The 12500-nt window shown below is 39.6% G+C and overlaps 2 protein-coding genes across 2 annotated transcripts in view; one reads left to right on the forward strand and one right to left on the reverse strand.

Annotated features, from left to right (window-relative positions):
- Positions 1-12500, reverse strand: part of LOC138021494 (mitochondrial inner membrane m-AAA protease component paraplegin-like) — a 34101-nt gene that overhangs the window by 14211 nt on the left and 7390 nt on the right. The window contains exons 5-6 of the mRNA XM_068868382.1: positions 2052-2132; positions 1062-1204 (exon numbers count right to left, since the gene is read on the reverse strand). Of these exons, the coding sequence (XP_068724483.1) occupies positions 1062-1204; positions 2052-2132 (224 nt within the window). The remainder of the gene's footprint in view (positions 1-1061; positions 1205-2051; positions 2133-12500) is intronic.
- LOC138021495 (uncharacterized) overlaps positions 9845-12500 on the forward strand; it is a 2928-nt gene continuing 272 nt past the window's right edge. Inside the window, exon 1 of the mRNA XM_068868383.1 lies at positions 9845-12500. This exon is cut by the window's right edge and continues 272 nt beyond it. Within this exon, the coding sequence (XP_068724484.1) occupies positions 10411-11775 (1365 nt within the window). The 5' untranslated portion in view covers positions 9845-10410 and the 3' untranslated portion in view covers positions 11776-12500.

Raw genomic sequence — 12500 nt, forward strand, 5'->3', positions numbered from 1 at the left:
TAATAAAATGAAGAATCTGAATAAATGAACATTTTTGTTTGTTATGGCTTTCTTTAGCACGCGCGAAGTTTTAAACACAAAACCATACATGTTCACTTTGCTGAATTACCCGCCTTTGCATTATCACACACAACCAAACAAACTGACGTACTATTACAATCAGCACTTTATAGGCTACTTGAAAGTGTGTTGTGCTTTAAGGATCTTCCTATTGGTTTCCAAGAAAATAAACTTTGAAGTTGACCAATAGAATTTTTTTTTTTCGTGACATGCAGACACCCGTGAAAGGAAAAATATTTCAAATTTTTTAAAAGCCTGACACACTTTCGTGCACCAATCATCTTGCCCAAATTTCGTAAAATCAAACAAAACTACATACCCTATATAAAATTCATTTGAAAAGGAGCTATTCCTGGAAAATTAACCCAGAGTTTTCACGCTGAAAAGATTTTACACGTTTTCACACCTTGTCAATGTGGGTGTGAATGCGATCATGCCACTATGATGCTGCTGACCAATCAAGGTAATAAGGCCCCCTAAAGAGGCATTCAGCACTGCATCATTAGCCACAGATTATTTATATGTGATTGCAGACTTAGCCCTTGTCGCTAGCAGCGAGCTGAGTTTTCTTTGTTTCCTCAATGGAGTCTTTCTTCTTTTTAGACCCGGTCTTTTTCATACTTTTCACCCAGGAAGAACTTTCCCATTTCAACTTCTCTGCTCGTTTCATGCGTTTCATGGCCTACAGTAGATACCCGGATGTATTCCCGCGTCAAACTGTACCGGTGTTAATGAGTGTTGACATCTCATAACACCTTGGGGGATTAACATTTTAGTCACGAAAAACACAAAATTTGCAGTAACTCAGCTTAACCCACTATACCCGTAACAATATTTTAATATTTGCAGGCACAAAGTCACTAGGCTTTACAATTACAACTAAATGTGCATAAAAATGCATCATTGTAGCCCATGTTAAGTATGGATGAAAGGTCTCAATGTGGCCAACAAGTTTACTATCCCAAAAATTTCTGTCCAAAATAACAAATTTATTCACATACAGCAGTTCATTCTTGGTCCTGTATCTAATTGGGATGAAGTCACTGGAGGGTATGCGGAGGTCAGCCTGAGCAGCTGCCATCTTTTGTTCAAAGCTGTCCAGGCTTGCAATGCTGAACACAAAGTGAGGGCCATGGGTCATCACCTGAAAAGCAAAATTAAAAAAATTGCAGATTTGCAAATAAGGAGAAAAAATATGTGTTCCAGCTCAAGATTATCTGGAAATTTTCATTATTCAGAGTTTTGAGCATAAAAGATTACTTGGAAGTTACCATAATGATTACAAACAAGTTAACACACCACCATGCACTGGTGGCTCAGTTGGTTCAGCACCAGGCTGCCACGCGGGAGGTCGTGAGTTTGACTCTGACTGGACCAAAACTCAGGGTCTTAAAATAACTGAGGAGAAAGTGCTGCCTTTGTAATGGTTAGACTTTCAAATCTTCTCAGATGAAGACTACAGTCCATAGGCCCTGCCTCACAAATACCTTCCATGTTCATAAGTTCCCTGTGGGACATTAAAGAACCCACAATTCGATAAGAGTAGGTGATGAAGTTCCCGGTATTGTGGCTCTCCTTTGTGAGTGTGTTCTCTCCAGCAAAAGTGGCCAGCTTGGCAGTGATGTCTCAAAAAGGCTTGTGATGTATGAGGCCACTTAAGCAGAAACAGCCGCAAGTCGAAAGGGACTTTGCCGAGTGCTGGAACGTGTAGATGTAGAATCTGATGTAGATGCGATGTGTTTTAATAGGTAAAGGGTTAGGTTTAGGTAAAGGGTTAGGGTTACAAGAGAAACAGGTGCCAGTACTGAACTTCAGTTACCAATAAATTTGTGGCCCTCAGTGTGCACCTTTTACCCACCTACACCCGCTACCTCTGTCAATGCTCCAATTTAAGGGTCAGTCAAAGCTACAGCTACACAAATCAAAAGTCAATGACAAACTGAATTTTCAATGTCTGACAGTACAGGCAAAAGTGTTGAATCAATGTTTACCTCCTTTCCTCCCACTACAGCTCCTCTGTGCAAAAACACAAATACTTTATCCTGGCTTGATGGTACCTCTAAATGCTCCACCTAGGGCCAAAAAAAGCTTGCAGTGAAAAGTTAAACAGGGCTGTTATTAAGAGCCAGCTAGGGGACAGGGATTTCACCTGGCTGCTAGGAGCATAATAGCCCCCAGCTACTTTCACAGAAAAACAATTCAAAGAGCCGTCAAAGCCTTTTTTCAATTTAAAAAATCAATCTGAAATAAAAAAAGAGCCAATTGAATGGAACAGTAAAGGAACATAAAACTAATTCAGATATTTTTTTGCTTTCAACATTGTACTGTTGTAGTTCCCCACTACTTTTTTCATGTACCCACCTATTTGAAAAATTAGTGACAGCCCTGTTCCCTGTTAAAAACTTAATAGCAGAGCTCTGCACACCGAAGGCAAGCACGCATGGACCACCATGGGTAAGAAAATATGGTAATCCATCTGCGAGAAAATTATAGGCTTTGGTCACCATGCGACCATCCGTTCGCCTCCAAGTATATGCCAATGTGACCAGTATCACATAACCATATCACAGGCTCAAGTTTAGAGCTCATCCAGGTCAGCTGTCTTTCTTTTTTTTTTTAAGTTGATTGCTGACCAGGTACTGGGTTTCAATAGAATCGCAAGCTCAACCCAGGTTAAGTTATTGTAAGAACAATCTCGTTTCCAGCCTAGGCGTGGCATCTGGGTGCTGAATGGACCCAACAAACAAAAAGTCAAGGCTGTTGCCTAACAGGAGCCTGGTAGCCTGGGGCTCCCAAAGAATAGCTCTGGGCACCTTAATTTTTCACAGCAACACCTTTCACTTCATATGTTGGGCTCCTAAGTTCTCAGCATTTAGCTCTGAGGGCCCCTTTAAAATTTTCTTAGGCAGCAGCCTTGAAAGTGTCACAAAAAAATAGTGTTACTTTTGGTTTTCCCCAGTAGTGAACAAAATAAGTTCCAGCCTGGAAACTTGAGTAGGTCATATACAACAGAGCCCTCACAAGATGTAAGAAAATGGCCACCTCAGTAAAGGGTTTTACGCGGTTTGTATGTGCAGACATAATTGCTTTTTATGGACTGTTCGAAATGATTTTTCATAGAAAAACCTCCTCGAAAAGATGGGAAAAATATCTGGGAAACAATTTCAAACATGTTTTTACATGCCATAAACTACTTCGTGGCTGTCTTTTTTGCGTTGAAATTAACGAATTGATGTCAGTTTTTCATGCGTCTGTCCTGTTATTTATCATGAATTTTGTCATAACATTGTCAACTGAAAGTAGCTGATCGACGAGGGGGATCCACGAGGCGATAGCCGAGTGGATCCGCATATTTTTTGCCCATCAAAGTCTGAAGCATAGTCAAATTTGGTGGAAATATTGGTTAAAAACTCTTCTTTTTCAACTTTTTGTAAAAGAACATGTAATTTTGAATTTTTTCCATTTTTCCTCGGAGGGATGGGTCATGAATGAGAATTTTTGTGATGTTGCTTTCCATTTTTCTCCCAGATTAATTGTTCTTTTCACCTACTTTGATTTAATTTGGTGTTTTATAATTTATTATAGGTACTAGCTTACATTTCTATAATATTATGCCACGGCAAATAGTTTTCTCGTGACCAAGACACGAAAACACTTGCTATGCAAGTGAATGAATAAATGTTCACTTTAAGTACAGATTCGTTTGGGTGTAATAATAATTACTTTGTCAAAATCTAACCTTTAAGGCTCGATTTCTGCCGCTCACTCGAGTTCAAGTATCCTGGCTGTATGCATGAGCAACAGAATGTGTCTGTGATGTGATTCAAAATATTATAATTTATGCTAATTAGTTAAGAGTTGTGGGGAAATGGCATTAGACATCCCAAAACATTGATTTTCACAAAACAATAATAAAATTACATAAAAATGTTTAAAAAGTCTGTGCGAAGTTTTCAGCTGGAGTTTGTGGTGAAATCGTCAATATACCGGTATAATGTGAGTTTGATTCAACTGGTGAATAATCAACAAAATCACTCTTCAAATCTCCTAGTCGGCCTCATCAGCCCCCTTGTTCTACCACCAATAAACTCAGCAGTAATTTGAGGAATTTTACTTGCTCTTGCATTGGTGGAGTCTGAGGAGAAATGGAATAGCAATGGATTCGAAAGCTGTATTTCACTCTTGCAATTGGCGCTGACTGGAAAATTAGTGAAATTTCCAAACTCCGAAGGTAGGAAACGACACAATAAAATTCTTTAGCTTATGAAACACTTTCCTTTGTCGAAATATTGGATGTTTCCCACCTTGAAGGCACTGTAAAGCTCGAACACAGGCCAGGTCAAAGAATTCCATAGCATTCTAAAGTTGGATGTTCCCCACCTTGAAGGCAGTATGTAAAGCTCGAACAGCACAGGCCAGGTCAAAGAATACCATCACATTCCAAAGTTACTGTAATAGTTGACACTACAGCTGTCCCTTGCAATTAACTTAAGTACACTTGTGCACAGAATTTAACGTGTCCAGGGCACAGGTATACGAGTGGCCGTTCACAAATTTAAAGGAGCACTGAATTGATGTTGAAGTGAGGAGGGAACAAATCAGTACCGAATATAAAGTAAAGTAAAGTAAAGTAAAGTAGACCTTATTTGACGTTGATAACTCGTAACAGTAACTTTTAATTACTGATAAACCTGAGGTCGACGGTGCGCTCATCTTACTCCCCACTCTCCATCAGTGCTCTGTTTTACGGGTATTTAAAGCTACTTAGCTACACGGAAAGGAAAGGAGTCGAAACAAGGATGCGAAATCCGGGAATTGAACTTAGGACCTCTTGCACCAAGGCCGCGCACTAACCGACTGTGCCATCCTTGCTCCTCAAATATGAAAGGGCATTGTGGGTAGCCCATTTGATCATGGCCGACACAATGGTGTACCAGTGCTGGAAATAACAGTCGGTCATCAGACATTGTCCGACCAAATTTTGAGAATGTCCGGCCAATTTCACATTATGATCGGACACGATGACCGAACATCTCACCAGCACATCTTGAGTTATCTTCTTCAAGGTGTTGTCAGTCAATAAATTATGTCCAGTCCAATTTGTCAAATGTCCGACCAAAATGAAGATTTGAAAGGACATATGTCCTGTGAATAAAGAAAAATTATTTCCAGCACTGGTGTACTGGTCGAAACATAAACTAAAGGAAATGCGAGGTCTATTTTTACTGCAATGTGGCCACTGTTTTTTTTTTACTGTAACATAGTCTGCAAGGGATGAAGTTTTTTAGTCTAGAGTAACGTTAATAACCACTGATGTTGCACGGTTTGATGTCAATGCTTTTATATTTAGATGCCCTTGATTTTATATAATAAACAATTATTGGATGAGGTTGCATGAGCAATATGATATCATGAATTATCAAAAGCGATGTCTGTGTTATCTGCCTCAGCCTTCGGCTTCGGCAGATAACACAGACACGAGGTTTTGATAATTCATGATATCATGCGAAAACCGAATTCAATAATTGCTTTATTACACATTTTTCACATAATTCGTCCTCAGAAACAGAAGCGAAGCGTTCAGCCATTTTGTTTCTGAGGAGAAAACTCCAAGGGGCTTAGTAACCAGGCAGACGCTGAACTTGACATGATAAATGTAATATCTGCAGCAGATATTACATTTATCATGTCAAGTTCACTAGCTATTGTGATTTGATTGAATGCTCTCGACCAATCAGATTTTTCATAGTGAGTCTGATGTATAATAATAGCAGTTATAGGATTAAATGACGAAATGAATAGTAAGAAACAGGAAGTGTTAAAATCTGACCGGATGAAGGAACTAAAACAGTGTCATGGTATTATTAACGATAGGGAGGTACATCCAGTAAAAAAATTTTGTAGAAAACTCTTCTCAGACTGGCAACAAAATTAGAATTCGGAAATGTTGAGAGCATCTCCAACAATGCAGCTACCATATAACATGGTTTTGCATGTTCAAGAGTCTCCTATGTTGCAATGATTTATTCGCAAAATTACTAACACTTTGAAAGAACTGAAACTGACGTTCTCAAAAATACGATAATAACTTGTGGCCTTTTTCTTTATCCAAAGCCATGTTCAAAATTGGTTCTTTTTAAAATTGGGGTTACTTGTGAAAGTTTCGCATTTTCTCCATCCCAAAACATATGTCACAGAATTGGAATTTGCTGAGGGGCCGACCATTTAACTCTTGAGGAGGGGGGGGGGATGATTTCTGGTCAGCAAGTTTTTTTTTCTTCTAGCAATCTTGGTAGGCATGATATTCTTTCTCCCTCCTAAATGCTCTGCAGGATATTTCCTTCTCTCCTCATTTCTCTGCAGGAATTTTTTATTCCACAAAAAAGTGTCGTGTTTACATTTAAGTATGTAGTTACATTTACATTGTGGTTATTGCAGTAAGTTCTAAAATGGAGCTGCAAAACCTTAAAATGTTGAAAGCTATACAAAATCATTCTTGTATAGCTACATGTTTTCAGAATGTCATTCTTTAGAATCATTTATTATTACCTAATAACAATATTCTCATGTTATAAAGTGATGCTCCACAAGTAGATTTGAAAATGTTTTGCTTCTTAATTAGAAAAAAATAGCTAAAAAATAGCAAAAAGCAGTTCAGAAATGCTCATAGCATGGTAATTACTGCTAGAATCATTAGTTACAATTTAAATCTCCAAAACAAATGTGAAAGCAGAATTAAAGTTAGTTGATCATGGTCTAACTTGAAAAATACCTCTAATAAAAACCTTATATTTCAATAGAAAGTAATTACATGAAAATGCTTCAGTTGAAAAGATTACAAAGGAACAAATTATTTTTCTTTGTCTCATAAAACTTGATTCTTCAAATAGAAAAATTTACCTCCATTACTGCTTGTGATAAGCTAACTAGTTTGGATACAGTGCAAGCCAGCAAGCCAGAAATCCCTGATCCCAATAACCGCAAGCTACCTAAAGAACTGTAGGCTAACTGCAGTGCTAACTAGGCTAGCCAATGTGTAATTTAGGCTAACCGTAATGGCTTGCATGATTCCTATGACTTGGAGCCATGTGAACCGAGCAAGCAAGAAATCCCTTATCCCATTAAAAGAGCAAACCGCAAGCTACCTAAGCTAACTGTAGGCCAACCAATGTGACGTTTAGGCTAACCAGAGTGTTATTTAGGCCAATCAATGTGTTAATTTAATAGGCTAACCAGAGTGGCTCGCTGGCTTACAGATTATCCGGAATGGTTGCAGTTTTGCTGGGATTTTGTAAAGCCCCCCAGGAATGATGAAATGGCTTTGCAACATTTTTTTTTTCTTGCTTGTAGCAGTGCAAGAATTTTTTTTCTATTTCATTTGTGATGCATGCAATTTTTTCTTCCAACAAGCGCTTCCAGGAATTTTTTTTTTTAACATCCCCCACTCCCCCCCACCCCCTACCCCCTCAAGAGTTAATGGTCGGCGCCAAAGATGCGCGAAATTCCCTACCTCGTCCTTCGTGCTCGCATGCGCGTACCACTGGATGAGATGTAATGTTCACCTGAGCGGAGAAATCGTTGGAATTTGGTCCACAGCTCAACGTCAAGCTCCTCGCAAAAAGGGGCAAAGTTTGGGGGAGTATCCTCTTCACTTGGTCTACAAATAAGGGAATCCCCCTTTGGCGATTTTTGCTTGTTTCCACGATTCCAAGGACGGCTGTGTCCCTCGATCGGTGGTTGTTTGAATCGGATAAGTTGTTCAGAACAGTGGGAAATGAACTCCGAAGAATTTTCAGTCTTCTTACCCATAGGTAAACATTTCAAAAAGATGACTTGTCCACATAATCTTGACGAAAAAAGAGTTTGCAAAGTCGGGAAGCCATGTTTGTTTACTTTGCGCGTGGGAGAGCCGCGCGTCAGTCGCGCGAGCTTTACAGCTCGCGCCATCACCCACTTTCTAGTACCCAGGCTCGTTTCAAACGTGGAACTTTTTCATGTGCCGAATCAGATGCAAATGAGGAAAATCTATTGTTTTCGCTCATGCGTATTAGTGTTTACAATGGCGAACCTAGCTAGGCCTAGGGTTAGCCAAATTGACGGTTTTGGGTTAGTTCCAGAACCGGTGTTCCGGGGTTCTTGGTTTTAGTATACGCTATTCAATCCCTCCCCGTGCTTTAATTGTTGATTTGTATTGGGGTTGACAGAGGTGCACATTTAACTCAAATACTGCCTATTGATTGGTCATAACTCTTATGAATTATTAATGAATTAATACCAGACAAAACAAGTTTATGTCGAACAAAGGCTTCTTGTATCACAGTGTGAACTGCGCATGCATAAATAATTACATTTGCACTGTTATCAAATATCAGACAAAACAAAAATATCTCGGACAAAGGCTTCTCGTATCACAAAACAAAAAGAGTTGCACGTACATCCATTGCAGCGTCAATATCGCGCATACGTAGACACACTTGGTAGGCTGGAGCATATCATTTAACAGCAAAACGAGCAGCGAACCACACGCAACAAAATCATGAGCTCCAAACCGGTCAGACCTTATCGTGTTGGTCAATGGGTTCCTTCCGACAAGAAAGTTCTTGACAAATGGTTAGCCAACGTGATCAAAGAAGTCTAAGACAAATACAGAGAAGACAAAAGGTTTTGTCTTCTGTTGAGTCTGATGTGGGTGTGTTACTGTGATTCTGAAGAATAAAATCTTGGTGATTGTTTTGTGAAAAGGGCGGACGTATTTCTACATGAGTAAAACTTTGTAGTATCCACTGTCAAAGCTTGCGTGCTGCTTGGAAATAAAGATCGTTGTCTTAAATTGTGCTTTCTGACCTAGCGTACTTTGACATCGAGTTATTTGTAGATACCATGAGAATTATCTCAGTTCTGGCGGTAACCTTTCGCCACCAAATCGTCATTCGCTTTTAATCAGACGTGCAATTCACATTGTGTGGATTATTATACATACATACAAGTCGTTGAGAATTTGCCTTTTTGCTAACTGTACACCACTGATTATCCTTATTCATTGATTCATAATTTGACTGATTTAAATGAGGGCCTATTTCGCCCATCAAACGATTATCAAACGATTATAGAGCAGCTTGTTAGTCTCCTGCCTTAACAATAGTTTAGTTAAGAACCAGAGTCATTAAGTGTCGACGTATTCTTTTCAAACGTTCTGCAAGCGACAATTCAAGGTTGCTGCCTAACGGTCGCCCGGTCGCCTGGGGCACCTTACTTGCGAGCGCGGGCGACCAAGTTTCTGAACGAGTAGCCCCAACTGGCGCCTAACTTATCACAAGGTGATTCATCCTTACTTTCTTGCTGGAGATTAAACGATGAAAAAAGCTATATGGTTGGAGATACGGCAGCCAAGCAAATTCCACAAATAATCGACTCTTTGACTTGTAAATATGTTAACACATTGCTGAGGGCTTTCGTAGTGTTACCTCCTGCTAGAGCACGGAGACTGGGTTGCCATGTGATTCCCAAATATGGAAAACCGACCTGATCATACGTTCCCTGTTCTAATTTACATACGTAAGGGCAGTTAAACTTGCGGAAAGTTACGAGACAAAGGAATGTTCATTCCATCGGCTCTCAAGAGACTACTAGTAAAACGTGGTATAATATACACCTTATTCCAAAATGGCCGCCATGCTCTTGTTCAAACTTGAAAAGTTGTAATAACAACCTTCCCTTTTTTTCTGTCGCTTCGCGACGCGACAGGCCGACGCTATTTGCGGGAAGCGACCATTATTAATTTTTTCTTTCTTTTGGTAGTAAATAAGTAGTAGATAAACTATGGGCGTTTACAATGGCGAGCCTAGCCAGGAGTAGAGTTAGCCAAATTGAGGGTTTTGGGTTACTTTTAGGGTACCGGTGTTCCGGTAGTAAATGCCATTCAATCCCGTGCTTTGAAACAGTTGATGTATTGGGGTTTACAAAGGTGCACACGTGACTCAAATACTGCCTATTGATTGGTCATAACTCGTATGAATTATTAATGAATTTTGCAAAGTTCAATAAAGTTGAAACTAACTGATTAGGGTTAAAGTTAGCCCTTAACAAATAACAGGCAAAACAAGTTTATGTCGAACAAAGGCTTCTTGTATCACAGTGTGAATTGCGCATGCATAAATATTTACAATTGCACTGTTATCAAATATCAGACAAAACAAATATATATCGAACAAAGGCTTCTCTATCACAAAACAAAAATAGTTGCACGTACATGCATTGCAGCGTCAATATTGTGCATACATAAACACACTTGGTAGGCAGTAGTATATCATTTAACAGGAAAACGAGCAGCGAACCACACGCAACACAATCATGAGCTCCAAACCTGTCAGACCTTATCGTGTTGGTCAATGGCTTCCTTCCGACAAGAAAGTTCTTGACGTATGGTTAGCCAACGTGATCAAAGAAGTCAGAGAAAAACACATCGATAAGTTGAACTTGATGTACGCTCTTCATCCTCCAGACGATGATGAAGAAAAAGCCATGGGCGGGCTTCGATCTGCTTCAGTCACCAGCGGTAGAGCTGCAGACCTCAAGCTTCATAAACCGGTTCAGGATTTGATGGATGCTATTCTCTCCGACCCCGAAATCAACATGTTCTTCCATCAAATGTTCTGGCAGCAGTATCACCTCCCAGATAGCTCAGAAGGAATAAAAATCCCGTGCTGGCAGCTGATGATTCTTATAATCGACTACATCATGACAACCGCCCCCAAGTTCAACAAAACTGGTTTGGTTGGTTTCCCGATCAATGCGATCTTGAACTGGCCGATGGCAACGACCGCTGGATTTGCTGCTTTCCTGAACGACAAAGTCAACAGGTTGTTCAAAAGAATTCTCAATTACTGGGGATCATTTCTGTCTAGTCCAGCTTCTTGCTACGTTTTGAATAAGGATCCTCGTCATGGTTGGTTTGGTCAAGATGCAATGGAAGCAATGCCGAACTTTGATAAAGAGTTCAAATGCAATCCAGACGCACAATATCATGGTTTTAAATCATGGGATGATTTTTTCACCAGAGAGTTTCGCCCTGGAATTCGTCCAGTAGAATGTCCAAACGATGATTCTGTTGTTGCGAATGCCTGCGAATCGGCGCCATACAAGATATTCACAGCCGTGAAAAAGAGGGATTACTTTTGGATAAAGCACCAACGATACTCCTTGGATTTCATCCTGAACATGGATGACCTGGCCAAGAAATTTCATGGTGGAACCGTCTACCAAGCGTTTCTTAGCGCCACCAGTTATCACCGATGGCACAGTCCGGTGACGGGTACCATTTACAAAACACAACTTGTGGATGGTTCGTATTACTCCGCAACCCATAACATCCAGGACGACCCTGCATCACCCAACATGTCACAGGGATACCTGGCCCAGGTAGCCGCCCGAGGAATTATCTACATTCAAGCTGACAATCCTGATATTGGCTTGATGTGTTTCGTATCAATCGGAATGTCAGAAGTGTCTTCTAACGAAATCACTGTCAAAGAAGGGGATAAAGTGAAGAAAGGTGACCAGCTCGGTATGTTTCACTTTGGCGGTTCCACGCATTGTCTGATATTCCAACCTAGAGTGAATATCGAGTTTGATACGCGGGGTCAAATACCAGGTCTGGAGACGAATAATATTAAAGTTAAAGCTAAGATTGCAAAAGTAGATCCAGCAGACAAATAGGAGTGAGGATTTCAAAGAACACTGAACTGTGATTTTATATGTGAGATCACATGCGAATTCACATTGAACTTTAATCGAGTTAATGATGCACACAGTTACTTTTATTTTACAGTAATTTTCTTTCTTCTCTGCTACAACATTTTCAGTTATTGGAACAAATCGAATTTCTCAGGGACGCTTCAGTCGATATTACTTTTACCTAAACCGTGCACATTTCATCATCGAAAATCAAGGGTTTCAGGCGAACACGTTTAAATACATGCAGCGTAGACCTTTTTGGCTCAAAATTGCAAGAATTCTTTTTGTATGCATCTTTTTGCAACACGAGCATGTTTAATTATAATATTGTTAGCATGCTTCAAAACAAAGCATTAACTTCACGTTTGCATCACTTACCCATTTCCCTTTTTTTTATCATGTGCGACGCGGATTTTTAATCAGGTGCAAAAACCCAAAGTTTTTTAATTCGTATTTTGTCTGAAAATAATTGGTTTGCGATGATTGTACTGAGTAGGAAATGAGAGAAAGGGAACGTTAGATCAGTCTGCAGAGGGCTTCAGGTAATTTAATTTTTCATTTTGTATTTTGGAAATTTTCTTTACGGATTTATCACTTCACTAATTCGCTTATCTAAGTAGTTATACATTATTTTGTCTTGAATCTGACAAACCCAAGTAGGGAGATGCCATACAGTAGTATTGTAGGAAATTTATTTACTTAAATAA

Source organism: Montipora capricornis, chromosome 10 (assembly GCF_036669925.1).
Source record: "Montipora capricornis isolate CH-2021 chromosome 10, ASM3666992v2, whole genome shotgun sequence".
Taxonomy (NCBI): domain Eukaryota; kingdom Metazoa; phylum Cnidaria; class Anthozoa; order Scleractinia; family Acroporidae; genus Montipora; species Montipora capricornis.